A 17,954-nucleotide genomic window follows, 5' to 3' on the forward strand; every position below is an offset into this window, starting at 1 on the left:
AGAGAGGTAAAGAGAGGTAGAGAGCAGTAGAGAGAGCAGTAGAGAGAGGTAAAGAGAGGTAGAGAGAGGTAGAGAGAGGTAGAGAGCAGTAGAGATAGTTAGAGAGCAGTAGATAGAGCAGTAGAGAGAGTTAGAGAGCAGTAGAGAGAGCAGTAAAGAGAGGTAGAGAGAGAGAAGTAGCGAGAGGTAGAGAGCAGTAGAGGTAGAGAGAGGTAGAGAGAGGTAGAGAGAGCAGTAGCGAGAGGTAGAGAGCAGTAGAGGTAGAGAGAGGTAGACAGAGCAGTAGAGAGAGGTAGAGAGCAGTAGATAGAAGTAGAGAGAGGTAGACAGAGCAGTAGAGAGAGGTAGAGAGCAGTAGATAGAAGTAGAGAGAGCAGTAGATAGAGGTAGAGAGAGGTAGCGGTAGAGAGTGGTAGAGAGCCTTAGCGTGGGAGTGGAGCGTGGGGCCCCTGGTTGGGGGTGTGGGGCCCCTGGGTTTATGGCCCCTGGGTGTGGGGCGTGGGGCCCCTTGGGCGCCCCCTGCTGGTAATTGAAGGCCTGCTAAGGGTTTGAATGGGATTCAGACATACAGCGAGAAAAAGGAATCAAATGTGGAGACAGCAAAGCCAACTTCACACCTTGCTATTGAATAATGGAGATTAGTATGTGCTATATGTGAACCTCCTAAGATGGCGCAATTACATTGGTTCGCTATCTTGGGATATTGGGCTATATCCCAAGATTGAGATCTGAAACTCTGGATATTGCGTGAGGGTCGTCTCTTCATGCTAAAATAAAATAAACCACTAATAAAAACAAATATATCCCGGAAAAAGTGTTCACGTGTAGTTTATTCTAAAACAATTATTCACTTCAGGCTCCGTGAATAGTGGGGAATAGCCCACTAATATTCCTACATTAACACTTCGCCTTCGGCGAATAATCGTTAATTATGCAACCATTCCGACCAAGTAATTTGATTGGACAGGAGGCATTTCATGAGTGCTGATATCTTACTACTATATAATAGCAGGCCTGTCGAACAAGTTACTCAAGTCGGTGAGTGCGCATGTGCCAAGCAGCCTGCAGCTCACAGCACGCGCGAACGCAAGCATACACCGCACGCACGCACGCACGCACGCACACACATACACACTGCATACACACAAACGCACATAAACACACACACGCACGCTGACGCAGACGTTTCAAGACAAAGGCAGCCCAGGACATCGCATACACACACACCGAACACACACATGCACGCCAAGCGGCCTGCAGCTCACACACACACAGCACACGCAAATGCACACAAACACCTCACGCGCATACACACCGCACACACACACGCGCATAAAAAATCGATCCCGCGTCCCGCAATGTCTTGCGATATTGATATCCCCCTATGGCGACACATTAGTGCCATAATTCACTAATGTGATAAAAGATGCATTCGGGCGTATTATATTATCCCACACGCGTAGATATTAACTGCGAGCGCGCAAATGATCTCTGCGCACGCGCAAAATACCTCTGCGCTCGCAAAACAGCCTCTCGCGCGCGCAAATTACCTCTGCGCGCGCAAAACAGCCTCTCGCGCGTAACAGCCTCTCGCGAATGATGTTCTGCTCTCGCGCGCAAATTTAGTTTTGGCACTATGGGGGAGGGAACCAAGGCAGGGCGGGCTTTCCTATGATTGGCCGTTTCTGAAGCGCGATATTTGATTGACAGCCCTCCTCAGCCCTCCTCTCATTCAATTCTGAATTGTACAGTAAATGGCTGAAACGATAGTTACGTATTGTAACTCCAGATTCTATGAGTATAGGCGCAGCCTTTTAAGTGTCGGCCTCATTGTCCTATAAATAGCTGAAGAAAAGCTGTTTATTGGGAGCAGAACGTCCGCCGGCGCCCGACTATATCTGCGAAATGCGGACGTCATTGAGGCCCACTCTGTTGGTGGTCGGGGATTACAAATCTTTCAGTGCTACGGCTCATGCCTAGGGATAACCCAATAGCGATAGCCTTAAAAGGCTGCGCCTATATTCATAGAATCTAGAGTTACAATACTTAACTATCGTTTCAGCCATTTACTGTACAACTCAGAATGGAATGAGAGGAGGGCTGAGGAGGGCTGTCAATCAGGGGCTGTCGTAGGAAAGCCCGCCCTGCCTTGGTTCCCTCCCCCATAGTGCCAAAACTAAATTTGCGCGCGAGAGCAGAACATCATTCGCGAGAGGCTGTTACGCGCGAGAGGCTGTTTTGCGCGCGCAGAGGCTGTTTTGCGCGCGCAGAGGCTGTTTTGCGCGCGCAGAGGTAATTTGCGCGCGCGCAGAGATCATTTGCGCGCGCGCAGAGATCATTTGCGCGCTCGCAGTTAATATCTACGCGTGTGGAATAATATAATACGCCCGAATGCATCTTTTATCACATTAGTGAATTATGGCACTAATGTGTCGCCATATCCCCCTCCCCCCTTCCGTCTGTTTTAACGGCGTTGCCGTCGACAAACTCAGAACACAGAACGAAAACATGTCAATAACACAGTATGGTAAATTATGTCTATAGAGTCCACCATAAGACTACACTTTGTTGCTCGAATGTAATATTGCCCTCCTCCTTGAACCTCCCGAAATGACTTTACACTTTGTTGCTCAAACTTAATATTACTCTTCTCCTTGAGCCTCCGGAAATTTCTTGCGATATTGATATCCCCCCTCCCCCCTGCGGACTGTTTTAGTTGTTTTATTTTTACTATGTTTTGTGTGCATTCTATGTGTGACTGTAGGCTACTGCTGCCTGTCTTGGCCAGGACACTTAAAGAGATGTTTAATCTCAATGATGATTATTATTTTCCACTAACCAATAGTAGTTGCTGTGCGTTTTAAAATGTCGATGCACTTTCAGCCGTGAATAACAGTATCAGCTATTTAATAATTGATTTGTATGCATAGTATACTACACTTTCCATTGAACAAATACCCTGGATATCCATAAATTGACTCATTTTATAATGTAATCAAATGCTCACACACTAGCTACTTTCAGCTTTTCAAGTCCTGATATTCTCCTGATGGGCCGTATGTGTGAACAACATATCCTGACATTTGGTAGAATTTCCTCCGTAGGAAATGTAAATTACCTAATATGTGAATGAGGAGTAGAAAGTTTGTATTTCTCACTTCAGTGGGCGTGTTGATGATGCTTCTGCATGTCATTTAGTGGCCCCCTAAATGATAATCCGCCTGTTGCCCTTTGTTTGCTGAATGGTAAAAAAAAGATTTAAATGTTGGCACTGCTTTAAGAGTCATTTGTGGTGAATGCAAAAAGATAGGTCTTATCATAACCCAAAAAGTACACATCAATAAAAAACAAACAACAATAAATTACAATAAATGAGTTCACACATTTTTTTAAAATTATTATTACTGACAGTCCGCTGAACACTATGGGCCCTATTTTAACGGTCTGAAACGTAAGTGGGAAGCGCAAAGCGCAAGTAGCTTTGTGGGCGGTTCTACGGCGCTATCGCTATTTTACAGGCGGATAAATTACGCTTGCGCCGCGGCGCAAGTGTCAAAAGGGTTGGTCTGAAGCAGCCTAATTACCCGTAGGTGTGGTTTGGGCGTAACGTGCAACAAACCAATGAGAGTGCCAGCTCCCATCCCCTTTAAGAGCCATGAGCGCATTTGAATCGGACAAATTGATATTTTGACAGCGCGTCTGCAGTCTCCGAGAATTTCAAACTGCAAATGGCTTAGTTTATTGCCAAATAATATGGCCTAATTCACACAAGGAATATAGCCTACTGAGTCCTCAAATAAATTTCGGCAAAGAAAACTTATGGCTATAACATATGATATGCGGTAACTGTGGTTCTATTTAATGATATACGCAATACATTATAAACATTGTTTCTTATCAGTATTGTATGCTATCCTAATATGCATGTGTCCCTGCGGTAATAGACATTGCCATTGATTGTATTATGCGTTACGTGTTTAGTTTGCCCAAGTGAAGGAGTTCAAGTAGCCTACCTCGGGGTCTTGTTCACGAGTGAGGGAACTATGGAGCGTGAGATTGGCCGGAGAATCGGAGCAGCGGGGGCGGTATTGCGTTCGCTTTACCGCACCGTTGTTACGAAAAGAGAGCTGAGCCGCAAGGCAAAGCTCTCGATCTACCGGTCGATCTTCGTTCCTATCCTCACCTATGGTCATGAGGGTTGGGTGATGACCCAAAGGACGAGATCGCGGGTACAAGCGGCCGAGATGAGTTTTCTCAGAAGGGTGGCTGGCATCTCCCTTAGGGATAGGGTGAGAAGCTCAGCCATCCGTGAGGAACTCGGATTAGAGCCGCTGCTCCTTTACTTAGAAAGGAGTCAGCTGAGGTGGTTCGGGCATCTGGTAAGGATAAGAAATACCATGCAAATTAAATTTAAATGAAGGGAAATTTCGAGGTTGGAAACTGGGCGCCTTACAGAGCACACACGCGCGCCCGCATTCATTCATTCTTTTTAACACTCACTCGTGGTAAAACAATGTTTTTCACGATCAAATAGGCCTAGGCCTACTCATCAATCCTAAAAGTTATGGGCATGTAGGCCTGCTACACGATGTCTGTGTCAAGAAAATATGTGTTCGCTGTACGGTATTTGCAGATGCATTAATTTAAAAGTACAACTTATTACCGCTGCATCAGCTGTTCTTTCCCAAATAATTTACCAAGAATGTGCGGCTAGGTAGATGAGAGAAGCAAAGTGTGCGCGAGGTGCACAAGCAATCCGTATGCATCGCATGCGCATGTATGCATGCGCCCTTAAAATAGCGTCTGAACAACGCGCCACTGACTTTAAACCAGGTATTTCCTGGTCAGTAGCGCAATGGTATTCAGAGACGGCAAAATACCGTTTGCGCCAGAACACGCCTCCTCCTTCCGCCGAACCGCCCCTTGCGGCGCATGATCAATCCCTAATTTACCGGCGAGTGGCGCTGGTGGGAAAAGAACGCTCTGCGCCAGTTGTAAACTAGCAACGACACATGCGCCAGTGACTAAGTCACTTGCACCGGATGCAAGATAGGGCCCTATATGTGTCCTTCCACTCCCTGTTTTCTCAGTTAAACACAAAAATCAATTACATTCGTCCAAGTGTTAGTTATATTGAAATGAAGCAAATATATACGCTCTCTTTCTCCATTAACGCAGTCGTTCGCGATGCCTTTCTTCTTCGTAATTTCTTCTATTTGTCTCTAACTCATGCTCCAATCTTTCATCGATCGATGCTTCGGATGCATGAATATATGCATAATTTTAGCAACATTTAAGATGATCGCAAAGAGTTCTGCCCATTCTGCCTCCATTTTGTCAATGTCATCAAATCGTAACAAACTACAGTGACAGCAGACACACTTATCCTGCCTCTTGCGAACTTAGACCCTACGTCATATCCCGCACCTGGCAAGCCCACTCCCCTAAACACCCTGTTGATTCTAATGATGTCCAAACGACATTGATGTCCGCATACAAAGCATAAAGTGTGAATCACCCTCACGGTAGAATCTCCTGACATACAAACGCGGCAAAAATGTGTGAAAACGGCTTATAGGTAGAAAATGATTATGCTTGCTTCATAACGTAAGGAGGAAATTATTATGCTTGCTTCATTACGTAATAGGTGAACCAAAATGTTATACGTTGTAGCATAATAGGCAAAATGTTATTATATTATGCGGTCAGAAATTTGTTACATTATCGACTGGGGTTTCCACATTATTGCTATGGGTTTAATTACAACTAGAAGTTGAGCGCGCATGCAGAAACTTGCGCATGCAGAAACTTTATTAGAGTACAAAAGCACTGGGACTTTTAACTATACTTATACCACTGTCTGGGGGAATACTCGATTCTGATTGGCTGCAGGTTTTGCATTAACACCTGCTAAGTAGTTCCAGTCAAATTGTCTGTTCAGCTTTCAAAGCGAGGGCTGGTAAATTGTGAAAAATGCATTATACTCTAATCAGACAACGAGGTTATATGCTATAGACCCTAGAGTATCTGTGGAATAAATGCTGGGATGAATTTCAAATTATAAATATGTACACTTTATGTTGAAAGTATAGGCCGTCGCGATTCCCAATGAAACGAATGGCGTTGTGATTCGGTCTTCAAAACGAGAGCTGGTAAATTGTGAGAAATGAATTAAACTGTAATCAGACAACGCGGTTATTTGCTATATACCCTAGAGCATGGTTTCTCAACGGGGGCGGTACCGCCCCCTGGGGGGCGTTCGCACAACCTAGGGGGAAGCTGGGAACGTGATTCCATTTTTGGGGGGGGATTTTAAACTTTTTTTGCCAGAGGATCAGGGTAAGGTCTGGGGGGCGTTTGCTCAAAAAAGGTTGAGAACCACTGCCCTAGAGTATCTGTGGTATAAAGGCTGGGACAAATTTCGATTTATAAATATGTACAATGCATAACGTTAGGTCTCTGGCTCAGCGGACCAGAATACCTCCCGTTGCCAAGTCGTAGCTAAGGTCCGTCTTAATTACTGAAGGAGTGAACAACGTTTCCGTTGCATAAGAACCTTTCGGGAGGGTAATGGTTGTTCCAGGTTTTAGTCAAACCCTCAGGCGTTACCAGGGAAACAAAGTTATGGCTTGTGAAAAGCTTTAGATTTGGATTGTGAAACGCGGGCATTATCCCTTACATATATCACTCCGTTCTAAATAACCGTTAATGTTATTAACTAGCTAGTGTGTTTTTTGTGTTGCTTGGCAACAGTTCAGTCCCAATTCAGTTGAGAGTCTATAAAAAATCATAATCTGTTGTGGCATATTTCTGTTAACTGTAGACCAAATAGAGCAATTTCACACTCAAGGTTGTGCTGTTTTACTGAATATCAGCACGGCTGTGATTATCTTCGGCACTCGGCCTACGGCCTCGTATCTACTACCGCCTCAAAGCCGTGCTGATATTCAGTACAACAGCACTCCCTCTCGTGTGATATTGCTTAAATATGTCTTTCAGCCAATCAGATGCCATGATGTCATATCTCTAGTTGTTAGCTGTATTTCCGAATGGGGGGATAATTTTGTTACTGAGCTAACGTCGTACACTGAACAAGTATGTTTCTGACTAAATATTAATCAGTGTGCTTCTCTCTCTGGCTATCTCTCTGGCTTTCCATCCATGTCTATCCCTAGAGCAGTGCGTTCAATAATTCACAGCGGGACGGGGTCACGGTGGAATGCACAGCAGGGGGCGTGACAAGATACTTAAGACAGAGCTGTCAAACAGAAAGGGAATCAGGTGGTCTACAAAATACACATGTACACACACAGATACACATCAACACACACACAGCCACACACAAACACAGACACACACACACAGATACAAACACACACACAGACACACACACACACACAAACACACAAACACAAATACAAACACTCAAAGATACACACACACACACACACACACACACACACACACACACACACAGATCGACAGACACACACATACACGCACACACACACACAAACAGATACATACACACATACACACACAGAAACAAACACACACCCACACAGACACATACAGATACAAACACACAAAGATACAAACAGACAGACATATACACACACACACACACACACACACACACGCACACACACACACACACGTACACACGCACAAACACACACACACAGATACACATATACAAACACGCTTGCTGGGGAGCCTTAGTGATAACGCCCTCATGCACTTTCCACAAGCGTTGGATTATCCCTTCATACTTGAACTGACACCCATCTCCACGTGTGCTTTGTATGCAAACAAAAAAGAGCGAGATGGCAGCGTGAGGCACTTTAAGAGAGCTCAATCCTCCGAGAATTCCCTGCACACTGCTTGTCTACACCGGGCCAACCAATCTCTAACACATGGATGCACATACACACATGCGTACACACACATACGTACACACACACACACACACACACACACACACACACACACACACACACACACACACACACACACACACACACACACACACACACACACCACACACACACACACACACACACACACACACGCGCGCACACACACACTAGCTTTGATTGGTTCTGCTAGAAAGATTTTTGTGGTTGTGAATTGTTTCCAATTGTGTCCTGCGTTAATTCAGTCAGTTGAGTGATGCATTTAGAGACTGACTTGTGAGTCGACATTGTATTATGAAATGACAAAAACAACGACTTTGAGCAAAACCATGAAGACCCAAACTCAAAACAATGAAGTGTGTTGTATTCAAGTAGTCAACATGCACAACACGCTCACACAATAAGAACCAGATGGGTATACCATCAACCAAGCTAAAGGCAAAACCGGGCTTATTTAACTTAGCCTCGCTATTTTCAACCAGAGTTGCGTTCCATTAGCATGATTTAAGGGAATCTCCGCTAAGTATAATTTAGCGGAGTATTACACAGATGCTTACTTCATCTGTGTTTCAGAGAAGTCCCATCTGTCGGCAACAAGTGTACCAGCAGAAGGTGCCAAGCCTAGTCCTCACGATTTTGTCATAAATGTACATATATGAACTACAAACAGTGTATATTTTCACTAAGGGTCTGAGATTAAATTATGCAAATAAGATAATTGAATGAATTGCTGTCTATTGTTATTGTGGATATTTTCTAAAAAACGTTTTTATTGAAACCTATGTATTCTATAAAATTTGTGAACCAGCAATTGGGAGTGGTCTGGCACTTGCACTGTCGTACGGGAGACCCGAGTTTGCTTTCTGAGTATGTCATAGAATCCTTGGCGTTGGCTTCTTTTTGTAATTCCCTTTATGTCAGAGAAAGTAGGCCTAACAATTGACTTTTTATATTATAAATAAGTTTTACAATTTCCCTAGAACCCAAATATTACTTGCAAAAACCCAATGGTAAAGTTGATGGTAATATTAATGTTACTGATAGTCCCTGAATATAAATCTATTCAATTAAATATGTTTCGCTTAATACTACTTATGCATTCAACAGGTCTTGCTGCCTTGATATTTTCTTTATTCCTTAATTTTTTATTCTAGGATCTTGAAATAAACTGTGCCAAATTGTAAAAGTAAAAAAGCAACAAGTGAACACCCACACACACGCACAGACTTTAGTCCTGCTATCATGCTTGTGTGTGTGTGCGTGTGTATATGTGTATGTGTGTGTGTGTGTGTGTGTGTGTGTGCGTGTGTGTGTGGGGGGGGGGGCAATATTTACCTATTTCCCCCAGGCATTTCGCCCAGGTGATGTGGCTTAAAGAACCACTTCCCAATCCTTACAAAATCTTTTTCCATTAAGCACCTGCAAGAGAAAAAGTGAAGGCAGAAAGTTAAGTTATACAACCAAATGACCAAATGGAACTGTGTATGACCAGGCTGCTGTTTATTTAAACACCAATAACTAGATGCAAATGGTTAGTCTGAGCAAAGGAAGGTGTCCTTGTTTAATCATTATTACTTTCATCAACCAACTGTCATACTCTCGCAGCACGTCACGGAGAGAGCTTTTTAAACATTGGAAATGGACAAGAAACACATCATTATTTCATTCCTTTCCATCGTATGTGTGCTCATTCCACAAGATTGGGGAAATTAAGGATTTCCATAGACTTTATTTAAATATTTGTAAAATGTTTAATGCCAAGGGATGATCGTGTTGATACAATCTTTACAAGCAGTTTTACAAGCACACACGTCCATGCATGCCCCGCCCATAAAAAGGGCTGCCCCAAAGACTAGTGATGGTTGCTGCAAGGCAGATTCTTTTTAAACTCTGTTTGGACCCAGTTTTAAACCTCTGAGAATTTCCTCGGCCCCGAGTTCAGCCAAGAGTTTAGAGACTGACTTGTGAGCCTAAACTTTTATAGATTACTATGTCGTGTGTGTCTGTGTATTGGAAGTAATCAACAAAGGATGGAATTCAATTAAGAAAAGAATGGATAAAATAATGGCTTGTAATCGTATTGGTCGTTTTAATCAAAATTCTAAATTAATACTTAGTTGATTACACATCACTTACTCTAATTGATGCACAAGCATCCCCAAATGATGCGATTTATTCCCTTAAGGGCTGTTTATGGTCCCACATTCACGCAACGCAAGGACCCCGCAGACGCTTCGACGCAGTCGTGAACATGTTTTGGTTCTGCGTTGGGTTCTAGTGAGCGGACCAATCGCAGCCCTTGCTGCTGCGTCGCCTCGATGGAAGGTTACAATTTTCGGGAGGCGCACGTCAGGCCCTTGCGGTGGGCGCAAGGAGGGTCCACAAGGACGTGATGGGTCTGTAACCCCCTTGCGTTGCGTGAACGGGGGATCATAATCAGCCCTTTACTCGAAAACTAAGCTCATCGTGTAACAGATTTTTCCAATTATATGTATAACACAAAATACCCTTTGCATGAATTTTATATGAGTGTGCTGTAGTAAAACTCCCCAGTGTCTTCTCTCACCTTGGTTGGGGGAGAGAGGGGGGAGATATACATTAGCATTTTGTAACCCCCTCCCCACATACACACTCTCCTCCTCCCCTCAGTAACGGTGCCGGAGCCCAGATATGGCGCCCACTGGCCTCATTATATCCTGCTCTCCTATTCAGCGTGTGCAACCCAACCAGACACTGTATCTTGTGTCTCTATCGCCCCTTCACTTGAATTCCCCTGAACAGCTTCTGCTTCTCCTCTTCTATCAGAGCCCATTCTTCAGTTCATAGGCTGTCAGCGGTGTCCAATAGGAGGAGGACCATGCAGTATATACACACTGCAGGGATGTGTTGAGGTTACGTTATTAATCTGTCAAAAGGGATTCACTGATGAGCACAACACTCATATAATGAGAACAACATCATCGGCTTGTTTACGGGTCAGGCCTCCACATATTTTCTTTCCCTTTTATCAATATATACTGTATATACATTATATGTATCTAAACGATGTACCTGTAATCAAGTGAGTAAACATAGTAAGTGACCTCTTACTCCAGACATCATACTACACAGAGCAAATGAAAGCTTGCAGAAGCCGTTTTGAGCTTCTGACACGCTCGGTTCACAAATGTGGGAGGAAAAACCTAAAGCACTACCGCTGGTTCTGCCTGAGTCAATGAATGACATTGTATCATTAAACCATGAGGCTTGAACACATGTCTTAACCCTATGTTCAGTGTATGTAGATCCAGCGTATGCAAACCTAGTATAGATCCAGTGAATGTATATCCAGTGTATGTAGATCCAGCGTTAATAAACCTAATATATGTAGATCCAGTGTATGCAGATCCAGTATATGTAGATCCAGTGAATGTATATTCAGTGTATGTAGATCCAGTGTATCTACATACACTGGATCTATAAACCTAGTATATGTAGATCCAGTGTATGTATGTCCAGTGTATGTAGATCCAGTGTATGTAGCGTATGTAGATCCAGTGTATGTAGATCCAGTTTATGTAGATCCAGTTTATGTGTACCTACTTTATATGTAGATCCAGTGAATGTAAATCCAGTGTATGTAGATCCAGTGTATGTAGATCCATTGTATGTAGATGCAGCGTATATAAACCTAGTATATGTAGATCCAGTGTATGTATGTCCAGTGAATGTAGATCCAGTGTATGTAGCGTATGTAGATCAAGCGTAAGTATACCTAGTATATGTAGTTCCAGTGTATGTAGATCCAGCATATGTATACCTAGTATATTTAGATCCAATGTATATAGATCCAGTGTATGTATATCCAGTGTATGTTAATCTAGTGAACACTTCCTGCCCTCCATCTCATGTTGGCTTCATTGTGTGACGCTGTCTGCAAACAACCTATCAGCCTCGTCACGACTGCAGTACTCCCTCATTGAGTACAGTGTATAACACGGCTTATTGTCAAACCACAGCAGAAGCATCATCTCCTGTCACCAGTCTGACATTATCCAGCAAATTAAGCATTATCTACTGCTCGCTGATAGTGATTTTCTTTGTCGCACGAGTTTCTCTTTTGGGAAAGAAATTTGTAAACACAACAACACAATCATAAGCTGGGGATGAATGAACTCTTTGATATAAAACTCCACGTGCGCTCCCTCTCTCTCTCTCTCTCTCTCTCTCTCTCTCTCTCTCTCTCTCTCTGGTACCATTACGGATTGTCAACTGTGAGGAAAGAAAATGATTCCCAGATTGTAGGTTACAGCCAAATAATAATTAAGAGAGAAACATTCACAGAAAAAAAAATTCAGTCTGACAGAATTAGCTAAATAAACAGGAACGGCATTTGGATGAGAATCATTCTTATCAACAATATTAATACTGATTGCATCAGCAGCAACACCACAATGAGCTGACACTTGAGACCACACTTGACCTGTATCAACGGCTGTGCTCAAACAGAGCAAGCACAAAAGGAGTTTCTTCAAGGTAATGCAAGGTTAATTTGGCCTGCCCCCTATGGTGATCACTGGTGCTGCTGTTGAACAGAAGAACCAACCACTAGATACCTGACCTATTGAGAATAAATGAGATAGACCTGTGCGGACTTTGGAGCCACGGCCGTTTATGGCAAAATAATGTGCTTTTGTCTAGTGGCAGGTTTGAGTTTGCATTTGTGCTTTGTTCTTGTGATTTTAGTCTGAGCTACTTTGTGGGATATTCCTGAATTGATTCCTTTGTGGAATTAGTGGATAGGAAAGGGCGTTGGTATTTTAGGATTATTTTTTATCTCTTTCTTTTACTTTACTGTTGATTCATAGCGTTGCTCTTCTAGGAGACATTTCTAGGGCTTCAGACTCAACAACACCTAAATCTTAATTTGACACTTTGTTTATTGTTCAAGTATTTAAGACTGTTATGCACAGCCTGCCCCCACCGCCAATACTTTAATATACATAGCGGAGCATTAGCGTCCCTATGAAATGCCTGTAGACCATAACTTAAGTATAATGATAATCAAACCAAAAATGTGTAAACATAATATATGTATACATTTCTTATTATATATATTTTTTATAATAATAAATGATGAAAAAAATGACCAATAAATGTCATAAAATAAACTGTACCAGGATAATGATAATGATGATGATTACTTTTCATATTACTGCTGATAATAACATTAACAACAACGCGTTTTCTTACCTCTCTAGCAGGTTATGAATAGCTTTGAAGAGCAGAGTTCGGCACTCGTAGGACAGTCCGCACTCCCAGAGTCCCTCCTCAGACACTGACAAGACACAAGACAGTGCAGAGAGTCAGCTACCATTCAGAACAAACCACCAAACAACAAGATAACCACGCCGACCATAACAGGGCTATTACAACAGTGGGGTTTCCTTTTGGAGGAACTTCGCCATATTGAGAGGACTCTAGAATCAATGATCCACTTTAGGTGCACAGTAGCTCAAGAATGTAAGTTATTGTGTTGGTCATAATGGTGTTTTGGTCCAGGTTATTAATCAGAAAATGATTGTCATTGTGGAGAGACATTGATGTGTGTCAAGACGTGGCGGGTTGGGGGTAGGTGGTTTCTTTTTTATTCCTCTATTCTCCATCATCTTGTGTTTATCATATCACGCCATTTTAAAAAATGTCTTCTTCTTCGTCTTCTTCCTTTGCAAAGTATCGGAAAAAATATCCTTAATCGGGCATTAAATTTCACCACTGTTGGCTCCCCCTCCCCCTCCCCAGGCTCTCTCTTCCTCTGTTCTACTGCCTCTGACATCCCTCCTCCCTCCTGCTCTCCCTCCGTCACCCCTGCTTCAGGGCTCAGACAGAAAGCTAGTTCCAGCCATCTTTCTGCAGGAGAGCGAGACAGAGAGAGAGAGAGAGAGAGAGAAAAGAGAGAGAGAGAGAGAGAGAGAGAGAGAGAGAGAGAGAGAGAGAGAGAGAGAGAGAGAGAGAGAGAGAGAGAGAGAGAGAGAGAGAGAGAAAGAGAGAGAGAGAGAGAGAGAGAGAGACCATGAGAAGTCTCCAGCATATCTATCCAGCTCATTAGTTTTCCATGGTTTGCTGTCTCTATCTCCCTTTCTGCGTGTATGTCTCTCCCTCTTCCTCTCCCCCTCCCACTCCCTCTATCTCCCTCTCTCGCTCTCTCTCACTCATACTAATGCGTCTGGGTTCTTCCCCTCCCCTCTCCAGTGTGCCACACTCTACTCAGCTCACTCCAGTTGATTCCTCCTCTTCCTGTGTCCAGCTGTACAGCAGTCCTAGGGCTCCTCCCTCTCAGACAGAGGACTGCCCTGGGTAAGGCGCTTCCTGTCCACCGCCCCGCCACTCACACACACACACACACACACACACACACACACACACACACACAGACACACACACACACACACACACACACACACACACACACACGCCACTTCCACCCAAAAACACTAACCCTAAACAAAAAACGCCACCCTCAGATTATACTGGTGGATCATGACGAAGGTGCATATGTCGAGCAGAACAGTGTCCTAAAGTCTTCTGAGGTGACATCGCCGCTCTCATAAGAGGCAAACCGAAGAGCTTTGAATATTCATGACTCCTAAAAGCTGGCGAAGAAATGTATAAAATACATATAGTGGTTCCAACGACGACACTTGTTTGGAAAAAGTTTAGATTGAACGGTGCAGCTTCTGGTGTTCCCTGCGATTGCTGCCAGTGTCTTGTTAAATCTGGACTGGAATACTGAACTCAGATATTTATAAAACCCGACGCTACCATCACTCATAATGCAGTCGGGTCTACATGCAGTTGCATCAGGGCTTTCAGATTATGAATAAATGAAATGACAAACCGCTGGATAGTCATCTTGACATGAAATTCATGGTTTGATAGAAAATAATATGGATAAATGTTTGATATGCTTTAATTATAATAATATTTGTTGTATTATTCATGTGTGTGTGTGTGTTTGTGTGTGTTTGTGTGCATGTGTAATGTGTATTTCCATATACTGTATCTTTAATGCATTGACATTGTTATTGCATTGCTGTCTCCACAAGCGGTTTCTTTAACACAAGCTCCTCAAAGTGCAAACTGCCTTCCTCAAAGACAATACACCATGGCTGAAAGTGGGTCGCCACAACTGCCTTCATCTATTTATCTGTCTCCTCCTCCCAACACTCTCCCTCTCCTCCTCCCAACACTCTCCCTCTCTCCCTCTCTCCCTCTCTCTCTCTCTCTCTCTCTCTCTCTCTCTCTCTCTCTCTCTCTCTCTCTCTCGCTCTCTCTGTCTCTCTCTATACCAATCTTCTATCGCCTACTACATATCTGTCTTCCCGCTCCTGAATCCATCGTCCTTCCCTCTCTCTTCCCTCTTCCGTTCTACTCTCTACTTTATATTGCTTGTTGGGGCACACACAGTGCATCTAACCTCAAGCGAGATAGCTCACACCTGGGTCATAGAGAGCAGAGCTGAAGCCATAGCCCAAGGAATAAGCAATAAAATAAAGAGTATTTCCACCTTGTGAGATCATGGAACACATAAACTAGTTCAAAGTTCACTCTCTCCTGCCCTCTCTCTCTATCCATTATTTTATTCCCTGGCCAGACCAAGGTGATGCTGGCCTCTCACCACAAGAGGGAGTGCCCCCTCACTAGAGCAGAAACAATCACACACTTGTTCACGCAGACAAGGTTGGGTCAAGGTATCAGAACATCCCCTTTTGACAACAGAGTTCTCACATCTGTACTACCTCATCTATCTCTCTCTTTTCCCTCTCTCTCTGTGTCTTTCTCTCTCCATATCGCTCTCTCTACTTATAATATAGTAAAGGACAGATACAATGGTAGTTACATCAGCAGAAAATGGTATTGGCATAAAAGTTGTATTGGATATAAATTTAATAGTTTGTTAAAATAGGATGATGATAAATGAGTTCAGGGATTCATCTATCTTCGATACCCAACAGACTACAACCTTGTACCACGACATTCACTATATGATGTCAATAACAGGTGGCATTCAAATATCAATCTTATCCTTATTGGTCTTTTATTGATTGTGAATTATCCAGTTTGTCTGTCAGTGAGGCTGGCATCACATCCTAGGTCCATCATGGCCCCAATGGACCTCAGCACTTTATGACATTATGTTACATTTAAAAATGAGTGCAAATTTCAACCATAAATATACAACCCAGAAATTGCAAGAATCATGTGAGTACATACAATTAATCAAATCAGCAAACTGCTTCAAGTGCTACATTTGACCCACTGCTAGCAGGATTGCGTTAGGATTAGGGTAAGGGTAAGGGTCCCCATAATACACATGCACCATCCATTCACCTTCCAAGTATAGTACCTGAGAGTATTGGAATCTATTTGCTTTGTACAACAATTTTTTTTTTCAAAAACAAAGAAATTCAGCAAAACTGTCCACCGCTTGCTGAATAAACCTCACCGTATCTCATGCTTTATGTTTGGGTTCATCCAGAGCAGAGACAGCAAACAGAAATGTTCTCACAATAGCTTGGTCCATTCAATCATATGATAGCGTATTGGGAACCTTTTTGTTTTACTTTTGATTGAGAGGATAGAGGAATTCGATCCAAACAAATCTAATCAAACGGCTAAGTTACAGCTAAGAAGTACTTTGCACTAGAGATGCTTCGATTGATCGGACGACGATAATGATCGGCCGATATTGGGAATTTTTTTTTTTGAAAATTATGATCAGAGAACCCCAAAAGCGCTGATCAATAAAGCCGATCACTTGACATAAATTGCTTAACATTTTATTGAAAATAAATCCAAGCACATTGAAGAGCAAAGTCTCCTACTAGGCTGTTTAACGTTCAGTGTCGTTTACTGAGAACTTGCATGGCTCAGTATACGGGCAGGCACATTTCCCTACCGCAATGACAGCAGTATGCGCGCAGGCACATTTTACTACCGCAATGACAGCAGTATGCGCGCAGGCACATTTCAGTACTGTAATGACAGCAGTATAAGTGCAGGCACATTTCAGTACCGTATATGATAGTCACATTCTGCGGAGCCTTTGATGTTTCAGACGTGGGGGATCCAAAGAGAGTATATTGGAACAGAAACTGGTGCTTGCCAACTATCCAGATTATAGTTAAAAGATAATGCTGATCGGAGCATCTCTACTTTCCACACATGTGGTTCCATACCATTTAGTGTGACACTGGGTTTTGGTACGGCATACACTCAAGCTAAACTCAAGACAAACGCCCCGTCTACACGTAAAAGATTTTTTGGTGATGCGCTTAGGCCGACCGTCCAAACGGATCCGGCGTCATCGGTACCCGAAAAACACACTACTTTGAAACCAGGGCCGAGGGTCAAAAAGAGAAATACGGCCCAATGCGTTTTCGTGGATTTGTGTGGACGCCAGATACGCAAACGATTATTTTTCTAGCTTTAAATACAGCCCCTTGGTCAATTTAATAGTTAACTGTACATTAAAAAGTATTTTCTGCTCAATCTACAAGTTTCTGCTTTCTCCTCCTCGACTGTATATTTGTACGCATGCTCCACCTCGTCTTTTTCTTTTTTTGGTGGCGAACCAGTGCCACATAGAGGCCTTGAATATGTACTACAGCGTATCTACAGCTAGATGTGCTTTTGCAATGAGTCCTTCTTTACAGACAAATTCCTGAAACACTGCCAAGGAAAACGGAGGGGAAAAGATTGTTTTCGCCCGTGTGGACGGGGCCAAAGACCATGCTGCACTGGCTTAATATCGCCCTAACACCCCTTGAGGTGACAGGGGGTCCCAGGATGTGAGAGGGGGTCTTGAAGGGTAGGGTAGAGTTCCAGGAGGTAATGGGAATCCCAGAGGTGACCAGGGTTTTTTGGAGGTGAGGTGGGGGTCTTGGGAGGTGGGGTGGGGAGCTGAATTGGCAGTGACTTCATGGCCTTGTTAGTCAGGAGTGGTGAGGAGGTAATGGTCGAGCCCCCCTCTCATATCCCTCTCTTCTGAAGGTGGAA

At 43.3% G+C, this 17,954-nt stretch overlaps 1 protein-coding gene across 1 annotated transcript in view; it reads right to left on the reverse strand.

The window, feature by feature from the left end:
• Window positions 1-17,954, reverse strand: part of LOC130381779 (mediator of RNA polymerase II transcription subunit 13-like) — a 151,708-nt gene that overhangs the window by 66,347 nt on the left and 67,407 nt on the right. The window contains exons 3-4 of the mRNA XM_056589538.1: window positions 13,149-13,233; window positions 9,252-9,335 (exon numbers count right to left, since the gene is read on the reverse strand). Coding sequence (XP_056445513.1) covers window positions 9,252-9,335; window positions 13,149-13,233 — 169 coding nt within the window. The remainder of the gene's footprint in view (window positions 1-9,251; window positions 9,336-13,148; window positions 13,234-17,954) is intronic.

This window comes from Gadus chalcogrammus, chromosome 4 (assembly GCF_026213295.1).
Source record: "Gadus chalcogrammus isolate NIFS_2021 chromosome 4, NIFS_Gcha_1.0, whole genome shotgun sequence".
NCBI classification, from domain to species: Eukaryota; Metazoa; Chordata; class Actinopteri; order Gadiformes; family Gadidae; genus Gadus; species Gadus chalcogrammus.